Source organism: Eulemur rufifrons, chromosome 2, assembly GCF_041146395.1.
Source record: "Eulemur rufifrons isolate Redbay chromosome 2, OSU_ERuf_1, whole genome shotgun sequence".
NCBI lineage: Eukaryota > Metazoa > Chordata > Mammalia > Primates > Lemuridae > Eulemur > Eulemur rufifrons.
Genome location: NC_090984.1, coordinates 11882903 through 11892281, shown reverse-complemented (window position 1 = coordinate 11892281; position 9379 = coordinate 11882903). Strand labels below are relative to the sequence as shown.

Below are 9379 nucleotides of genomic sequence, written 5' to 3'. Positions count from 1 at the left end.
CGGGGGAAGGGAGGGAAGGGCGGAGAAAAATTGGATAAGCATGTGATCCTCAAAGTACCCTCTCCTACAGTCCTGTTGCGCGGCTCCGCCCCGCCCCCTGATAGGACCGCCCCTCCGCGCAGCGTCAGCCAATGAAAGTGGTGCAATGGAACGCGGGTGGTCTCCATGGAAACACCGGAGGGAGGAGGGGAGGAAGTTACCTAGCAACTGGGAGATGCTGAGAGGCCCCGCCAAGCGGTCGGAAAGTGCATTCCCAGAGCCCAAGGAACTCGAGCTGACAGATCCTGGACTGGGGCGACTGACTCCTAGTTGCCCCCCAGCCCCCAGGGGCCCTCGGCCCCAACGCAATCATGACGTCTCCCCTATGCTGGGCGGCCGCCACCAACGCCCTGCCTGCTCAGGACCAGGTTACGACGCCATCTTCTAAGGCCAAAAACAGGAAGGCTCCGCCCAAGCATGGCCACCCCCGAAGCAAGGGCGCGGTCCAGGCCTGGCCCCCACCCCATTTCAAGGTCGGACCCCTCCGCCGCGGTGTGGGGAAGTCCACTGTGCACTTGCAGGTGGCTGAGTTACAAAGAAAGATACAACTGTTAGGTAAGATGGCTCCAGAGAGCACAGAGGGTCAGGGGTCAACTGTGTCCACACAGTCTTCTCACCAGACATAGTGTGACAAAGGCCTTTCACCGGCATGACTCTACGTGGCCATGGCTTTCCTCATCTCACTGTTAAAACTTCTCCTGAGCTCAGCACCGAGTGTATTTCATACTTTAATGTAACTTCAGCTCTTCTATTATGTATGTGGTGGTAAAGACCATAGATTTCAGAGCCAGATTTTCTGGGTTGAAATCCTGGCTCTTCACAATAATTGTTTGACCTTGGGGAACTAAGAGTAACCCAATCGCTCTCAGTTTCTTCATATGTTAAATGGGGATAGTAAACATACAACATAGGTACTTGAAATATGTAACATGCTTAGAATAGTACCTGGTACACAGTAAAGTACTATAAAGTGCAAACCAGCGGTTCTCAATGGAGTAGGGTATTTGGCTCCCCAGGGGCCATTTGGCAATGTCTGGAGACATTTTTGATTGTCACACTGTTTGGGGGGGGGTGTCTGCTACTGGCATCTAGTGGGTAGAGGCCAGGATGCTGCTCAACATCCTCCAAGGCACAGGACAGCTCCCCACAGCAAATATTAATAATTATCCAGCCCAGATGTCAGTGGTGTTGAGGTTGAGGAATCCTTGGGTGTAAGCTATTAATGGTACTATCATTTTTATTATTCTTAAGAGGTAATGTTGCATAGTTGTTGAAGGTGTGGGTGCAGGAATGAGACTGAATGTGACCTTGAACAATTTAACCAGTCTGAGCCTCAGTCTCCTCATCTGTGAAATGGGTATGATATGCATACAGATATGTGCCTATTGGATATGATACATGGTACATGGAAACCTCTTAGTCCAGCATCCAACACATAACACAAGCTCAAAGTGAAGTACAGTGGATCCTTGAGCAACACGGGTTTGACCTGTGCAGATCCGCTTACATGCAGATTTTTTTGAATACATAGAGTTGGCCTTCCATGAGTTCCATGTCTATTAATACAACCAAACTAGGATCAACAATACCGTATTCTGATGATACAAACCCCAGTGTATGGAGGGCCAACTTTTCATATATGCAGGTTCTGCGGGGCTGACTACAGGACTTGAGTATGTGTGGATTTTGTTATAATCAAGAGTCCCAGAACCCATCCGCTAAGTATACTGAGTGACGACTGTATTACTATAATGTGAAGTTGATGATTGCATAAAGATCTTGCCTCCCGAGGCCGGGCACGGTGGCTCACGCCTGTAATCCTAGCACTCTGGGAGGCCGAGGCGGGAGGATCGCTTGAGGTCAGAAGTTTGAGACCAGCCTGAGCAAGAGCGAGACCCCGTCTCTACTAAAAATAGAAAGAAATGATCTGGACAGCTAAAAATATATATAGAAAAAAATTAGCCGGGCATGGTGGCACATGCCTGTAGTCCCAGCTACTTGGGAGGCTAAGGCAGAAGGATTGCTTGAGCCCAGGAGTTTGAGGTTGCTGTGAGCTAGGCTGATGCCATGGCACAGCCCGGGCAACAGAACAAGACTCTGTCTCAAAAAAAAAAAATTGCCTCTGGGATGTTGAAGCCACCCAGTAACACTGAGCTGTGTATGCCCACCTCACCCACCCCCTAGAGGGTGACCGGAAGGCCTTTCGTGAGAGCTCCCAATGGAACATAAAGAAGAACCAGGAGACCATTAATCAGCTCCGTGAGGAGACTAAGGCACTGGAACTACAGCTGATGGACCTGCTCAAGGTGAGGGTGCAGAGGCAGGTGAAGGGATTCCAGGGGACAGGGAGGCAGCCTGGCCTCAGGTGGAGGTGGCCTGGGTGGAGGAATGACTGGAATCCTCTCTATGCAGGGAGATGAGAAAGTGGTCCAGACAGTGATTCAGGAATGGAAGTCAGAGAAGCCATACCTGAAGAACAGGACAGGCCAGGTTTGCTCCACTCTTACCCCACTGCCCATCGCCGTTCACTTCCAGCCTGGGTCCCCTCCCCTCTGGACTTCCTGTCTCTAGTCCCACCCTCTCCAATCCTTCCTCCATGCAAGCCGCCATCCATGTGCTCACTCAATTCCATCTTTGTTATGCACTGTGCTTGCGCCTGACATGGTGTTAGGTGCAGTGATGAAAACAGACCAAGTCTCCACTCCCAAAAATCTCATATCCTCTGAGCACAGTGGCTCACACCTATCATCCCAGCACTTTGGGAGGCCAACACAGGACGAACACTTGAAGCCAGGAGCCTGAGACCAGCCTGGGCAACATAGCGAGACGTCATCTGTACACAAAATTTTAAAAATTAGCCAAGTGTGGTATTGTGTGCCTTCTCGGGAGGCTGAGGTAGGAGGATTGCTTGAGTGCAGGAGTTCGAGGCTGCAGTGAACTATGATTGCGCCACTGCACTCCACTCCACTGAACTCACTGACAGAGTGAGATCTTAAAAAAAAGAAAGGAAAAAAAAAAAAAAAAAGCATATATCTCGGTGGGGGAAACAGAAAAAAAAAAAAAAAAAACCCCAAATACAAGACCAGCCTGAGCAAGAGCGAGACCCCATCTCCACTAAAAATAGAAAAAAAGTAGCTGGGTGATATGAAAACTTAGCCAGGTGTGGTGGCAGGTGGCTGTAGTCCCAGCTACTCGGGAGGCTGAGGCAGGAGGATCGCTTGAGCCCAGGAGTTTGAGGTTGCTGTGAGCTAGGCTGACGCCACGGCACTCTAGCCCAGGCAACAGAGCGAGACTCTGTCTCAAACAAACAAACAAAGTCATTTCTAGTAATACCTGGAGAAATGAATAAAACAAAACAGTGTGATTTGCTAGAGAGGGCTGGGGACGGGGTGGGCACTTTAGATTTGGGGCTGGGGTCAGCAAAGAGCTGTCATTCTCTTCTGGAAATGACATTTGAGCTGAGAATGGGACAGGCAGGAAAAGATTTGGGGAAGAGCATGCTCCAGGCAGAGAGAACAGCAAGTGCAAAGGCCCCAGGGTAGGAACAAACTTAAAATGTCGGAGAGAGGGAGAGAGGCCAGGGTGGCAAGAGAGAGAGTGAAGGGTGCTCTGTAGCAGGTGAGGTAGAGATGACAGCCAGGGCTCAGCCATGCAACAGGCATTGTTGGCCATGATGAAGACCAGGAACTTCATAGCAAGAATCAGAGACTTGGAAAATGGACTTTGAGGAGGAAAGAAGGCAGGCCAGGCATAGGTCATCTAGGTGAAATATGGGGCCGGGCGTGGTGGCTCACACCTGCAGTCCCACCACTTTGGGAAGCCAAGACAGAAGGATCACTTGAGCCCAGGAATTGGAGGCTGCAGTGAGCTATGATAGCACCACTGCACTCCAGCCTGGGTGACAGAGTGAGACCTTGTCTCTTAGGAAAAAAAAAAGATGGTGTTGGCTGCATTAGGATAAAAGCGATGGAAATGGAAGGAAAGAGAGATCTCCAGGGGAATCTTTGAAATAGAACAGAATTTGGTAACAAATTGGATGTAGATGGGAGAGAAAGAAAAAAAGTTGAAGATGGCACCAAGGTTTTGGGTTCAAGTACTGGGAAGGATGGAGCCGCCGTGATCTGAGACGGGAGATGTGAGAAGGGCAGGTTTGGGGGACTATCGTGTGCTTGATTTTGGACGCGATGGTTTTGAGGCGCCCGTGGAGACAGCTGGAAGGCAGTGTATATTTGGAAAGGTGAGCCTGGAGTTCAAATGGGGAGGTTAGATTCGGGTGTCTTCAATATACATATGGCTTTTAAAACCCTGAGACTGCGTAAGGTCACCAGGACAGAGAGGAGAGCCTCGGGTGCTCTCTCCAAAGACAAAGGAAATGGAGAAGGGGTGGCCAGGGAGGCAGGTGGAAAACTTTGAAGAGTGTGGTCCCGGAAGTCACAATATAGGAGAAGGAAGGAGGAAGGACTAGGTGGGGGTTCAGGCCCCGCCCCTGCTCTCGCTCCCCTCCCTGCAGCAGGCCCTGGAGCTCCTGGACCACCGGCTCAGCGAGAAGGTGAAGCAGCTCAACGCGCTCCGGCACCAGGTAGTGTTGAGGCAGAGCCGGCTGGAAGAGCTCCAGCTCCAGCACCGCCTTCGCCACCTGGAGATGGCCGAGGCGCGCGACAGCAACACGGAGGTAGCCAAGGTAGGGCTCATAGGGCTGGTGAGGCCTGCGAGCCAGGGTCCCGGGAGAGCTATTGAGGGCGGAGGGGACTCAGCACAGCTGTGCGGCCCTCTAGACCATGCGCAACCTGGAGAACCGCCTGGAAAAGGCCCGGATGAAGGCGGAAGAGGCAGAACACATAACCAGCGTGTACCTGCAGCTCAAGGCCTATCTACAGGTGGGGACTAGGACAGCTAGGGAGGGGGAGGCAAGTAGGGAGGGCAAGCCTGGCCAGGGACAGCAGTCACAGGCCTGCCCCACCCCCACGCCCCAGGAGGAGAGCCTTAACTTCGAGAACCGGCTGGACTTCATGGAGGCTGAGGTGGTGAGGACCAAACACGAGCTGGAGGAACTACACGTGGTGAACCAAGAGGCCCTCAATGCCCGGGACTTTGCCAAGGTGCCAGCCCGCCTGCCCCTGGGGGTTCTGCACAGCTGCGGCGGTCCCCAGCCCCTCCCACGGATCTACCAGTACCCTGCGGAGAGCCGAGCCTGGAGGCAGGTGCCAGCCTGTCCCCCTGCTCCCGTGGCCCCTTCCAGAACCAGCTGCAGTATCTGGAGGAGACTGTGCTACAAGAGCGCAGGAAGCGCGAGCGCTATGTGACTGACTGCAAGAAGCGCGCGGAGGAGAAGAAACTGGAGAATGAGCGCATGGAGCGCAAGGTGGGAGCACCCAGGGGTGCAGGGATGTGGGCCCAGCCCATCCATGACCTGGCTCTGCCTGATCTAGACCTTTTCCCAACCGTTAAGGGTTCTCCTAACCCGGCCCCCTCCCTGACCCCACCCCCACTAGATGCAAGGACTCCTCCCACATCCCAGACCCCGCCCTCCCCTACTTCCCACCTGATTGCCCCATTTTGGCTCTGACATGGCGTCCAGCCCTCCCCTTACTCATTGACCATCCTTCCCCGCCTGACTAGGCCCCCAGTCCTAAATCTGACTCTGACTCTAGCCCAGCTATTACCTAACACCTCATTGCCTCTCTTGACTCCGTCTCCCCCATCCCCCCTACGCCCCGCCCAGCCCTTACCAAGGCCCTGTCCCGCCTTCCTGACCCCTGCCCCTGTGCCCTTCCTGGCCCCAAGACTTTTTCCGTCCCTCCCCCCACCCCATCGGAGCCTGGTCCCCTCCCGGGCACCTGTCTGGATTCCCTTCCCTGGCCTCCGCCTTAAGCCCTGTCTGTGAGCTGACCCTGGTCCCGACCTCCACCGGCAGACCCAGCGCGAGCACCTGCTGCTGCAGTCAGAGGATACGACCCAGGACACACTGCGCCCCAAGGAGGAGGAGCTGCGGCGGCGCTGGAGCATGTACCAGATGGAGGTGATCTTCGGCAAGGTCAAGGACGCCACCGGCACAGCCGAGACGCATGTGAGTGCTGCCTGCAGCCCTCTCCGCCCCCCAGACGTGCCCCAGCCTTGCCCAGGCGGGCGAAACCAACACACCGCGCCTCCCCTCTCTGCCGGGTCAGTTCTTCAGCGCACAAACCTGCTCTCTTCCGAGGAGACATCCTTTCCCTCTCCAGCTACTGCCCAGTTTTTCTGCTGCCCTGTCATAGCAAAACCAGCACGAGCTGTCTACACTCGCGGTCATTCCCTCGCCTTCTGTTCTATCTTACACCGCACTGACTTCTTTGGCATGTCAGCTCTAGGAGAACTGGAAATTTTCTCTCTCTGGTTTTTTGTCTCTAGTTCCTGCAAAACGGCCTGGGATACAGTAGATGGCCCAGTGTCACATTCAGATCTGGGCAAACAGGGTCCCTAACTTTGCAGCCTCTTCCTTGAAATATTCTAAGACTACTGTGTCCCCCTCAGGTGCCTGGTTCCCGGCTGTGAATGCTGGACCCTAGCCCAGTTTCTCCCCTTTGGGTGCCCTCCAGCTCCCTGCTAGGTCCACCCCCAGGAGTCTAGAACTCTGATCTATGAGGTCATTTGGGGGCACTCAGGCGATTGGCCCCTTTCCAGAAGCGGGCCTGGCTAGGAGATTGCTCCAGGGATGGGCGGTATTCCTTTGCAGAGTTGGGCGAGATTTGCCGACAGAAGTTGCTGGCACATAGATTTTGCAAATCAGTTGTGCTCCTCGCCGCGGCTGCCCCCGCATGCTGATTTTGGCTGATTCTAATTCCTTATATAGACAAGAAAAGGCCCCGCAAAAAATGATATATTGGGGCTGCACACCCTTGAAGCGGCCCTGAGTCCAACCCACAGAGTCCCCAGACATCGCTGTGCTAAAGCCATCAGCTTAGGCCGCCTGTTCTGCATCCTGGGGGGGAAGAGGAGATGGAGCGCAGCTGTGCCTCCCTAAGGCCCTGGCTCTGACTGGGGCTGGGTGGCCTGCAGATGGTGGTGCGGCGGTTCCTGGCCCAGGGCGACACCTTCGAGCAGTTGGAGACACTCAAAAGGGAGAATGAGCAGGCGCTGGGGAAGCTGAAGCAAGAGAAGCAGCGGCTACAGCGGGAACTCGAAGACCTCAAGTATTCCGGGGAGGCCATGCTGGTGAGGTGAGGTTGCAGTGCCCAAGGGAGGGCGTGGAAGGTGCGGGGTCTGCTGAGCTCCAGCTGAGCCCAGGCAGATGACCTCCCCGCTTCCTGCAGCCAGCAGAAGCTACAAACCGAGATTGAGGGGCGTCTCAAGGCAGAGGAGAAGCGGCAAGCTGAGGCCCAGGGTCAGCTGGAGCGCACCTTGCGGGCGATGCAAACTGCCAAGGAGAGCCTGGAGCACCTGGCGAGCAAGCTGAACCACATCACCCTGGTAGGCCCCAGCCCCGAGGAAGCCCCACCAGACCCTCGCAGGTCCTACCAGGCCCAGCCACGCAGCAGGGGTTCCCGCCACACTGGCCGGCCCCAGGAAGCCCATGCCATCCTCTGTCCTGGACATCAGAGGCGCTGCCTATTGGAGAAGTCCCTCCTACAGGGAAGCCCCACCCCACTGCTCAACAGTCCTCACCCAGCATTCCTGGCGAAGGCCTTTTCACTTGCCAAGAGTCCCAAGACTTCAGATACTCTGTCCAGCCTCAAGTTCTGCCCCCACGGGAAAGTCCTACCCTGCCCCCACCCAAAACCTCAGAGACCCTGCCCTAATCCTGGAGCGGCCTGAGCCAGGAGAAGTCCCATCCTCCCCGCAGCTGAGGCACATTTCTGCAGAAGACCATCGCCACAATGGCCTCTCTCCAGTTATACACCAAAAGAACCCCCCTACCCTTTTCCTATATCATTAGGGTTCAGAGGCCGCGCCCTCACAGGCGTGGCCTTGACTTCAGAATCCCCGCCCCCAGAGGCTAGCACTACCCCTGTGGGTGGCCCTTACCTCAAAGGCCCCGCCCATGAGAGAAAGCCCCGCCCCTCTGGGCTGACCCTGCTCCGCCCCTGGCCGCAGGAGAACAGCCGCTTCGCGGGAAAGGAGTTGGATCCCAAGGCAGGTGACTATCTGCCGAACCTGCTGGGCCTGGTGGAAGAAAAGCTGCTGAAACTGCAAGGGCAGCTCGAGAGCCAGGACGTGCCGGAGATGCTGCGGCACATCGCAGGCCGAGAGGTGCTCCTGCGGCCAGAGGCCAGGGGTCCCGAGGCCACGGAGTGGGGCTGAGGGTGTGGGGCTGAGTGGGAAAGCCAGAAAGCGGGGAGCAGCAACCCTCGGGAGGCCATTGTGGTGGCTGATGAGCCAGGAAGGGGCCTTAGGGACAATGGGTGAGGTTTGAGGGTGAGCCTAAGACACAAGGGAGAGAAGCCAGAAGAGCTGCATGCAGGACCTGGGAGGCCAGAGGTTGCGGCTAGGGGATCAGGGGTCGGCCTCAAGAGGCCTAGGGACAGGGCCCAGGGACCAGGCGTGGGCCTGAGTGACAAAGGGGGGAGCTGAGGAGGGATAGGAGTGGACAGTGGTCTCTGGAATCAGGGCATATCTCGGAATGGGGTGGAGAGGAGGGAGAACGGGACTTCTCTGTGGCCCCTGCCCCGCCCACAGTCTTCTCTCCTGTCCTCCCATAGTTCTACGCCACCTTAGAGGGAAAGCTGCCCCAGTACAACACCCGCATCACCCTGCCTCTTGTCAGTTCCAAGGACAAGTTCTTTGGTCAGTATGGCCGGGGGCACCGGGAGCGGAGAGAAAGGGATTGGGGGGGGGGCCCAAGCCCAGGAGAAGGGAGTGGTCTGATGCCCAGCCCAGGGCAAGGTAGGAGTGGGGGGGTAAAGGCCGAGAAGGGAAACCTGAGCCGGGACCCTGTATCCCGAACCGCCCCCCTCCGGCCTCGGTGCCTCCAGCAGATGAAGAGGAGAGTGAGGACGAGGACTACGAGGTGGTGAACCGCGCAGCGCTCAAGATCCGTTCCCAGAAATTAATCGAAAGCCGCAACAAGAAGCGCAGTCGCTCACGGAGGTCCTAGACTCACTCTCGCGCTCGCCTGGCGCCTGGGGGCCCCTTCGGAGCCCCCATCCCCTCTGGGCCCAGCGCGGGCCCACGGGGCCCCTCAAGGGGGCTGAACGCGGCCTGTACCCTGTACCCGGAGCGGGGCGGACCAGCGGCGCCGGAGGAGAGGTGAGGGCCATGCCGGACGTTCCCACAGTAAATCTCTCAGCGGGTCTGCTCCGGTCTCGGAATCGCGCAATAAAGGTCACCCACCAGCCCCGTGGGTATTCGCCTGTTCTTGACCCCT

The 9379-nt window shown here is 56.4% G+C and overlaps 1 protein-coding gene across 2 annotated transcripts; it reads left to right on the top strand.

The window, feature by feature from the left end:
- The first annotated feature begins 254 nt into the window (after positions 1–254).
- ODAD3 (outer dynein arm docking complex subunit 3) lies at positions 255–9347 on the top strand. Of its 2 annotated transcripts, XM_069478705.1 has the most exons (13): positions 255–594; positions 2224–2345; positions 2452–2529; positions 4553–4720; positions 4815–4916; positions 5013–5138; positions 5279–5401; positions 5954–6106; positions 7075–7235; positions 7329–7485; positions 8110–8265; positions 8715–8799; positions 8991–9347. In XM_069478705.1, the coding sequence occupies exons 1-13, from the start codon at positions 351–353 to the stop codon at positions 9107–9109; spliced, it is 1794 nt and encodes a 597-aa protein (XP_069334806.1). In that variant the 5' UTR covers positions 255–350; the 3' UTR covers positions 9110–9347. The 2 variants fall into 2 exon arrangements, with proteins under 2 accessions (XP_069334806.1, XP_069334814.1); XM_069478713.1 differs by lacking the exons at positions 2452–2529; positions 4815–4916 and having other exon boundaries at positions 351–594; positions 8991–9157.
- The last annotated feature ends 32 nt before the right edge of the window (positions 9348–9379 follow it).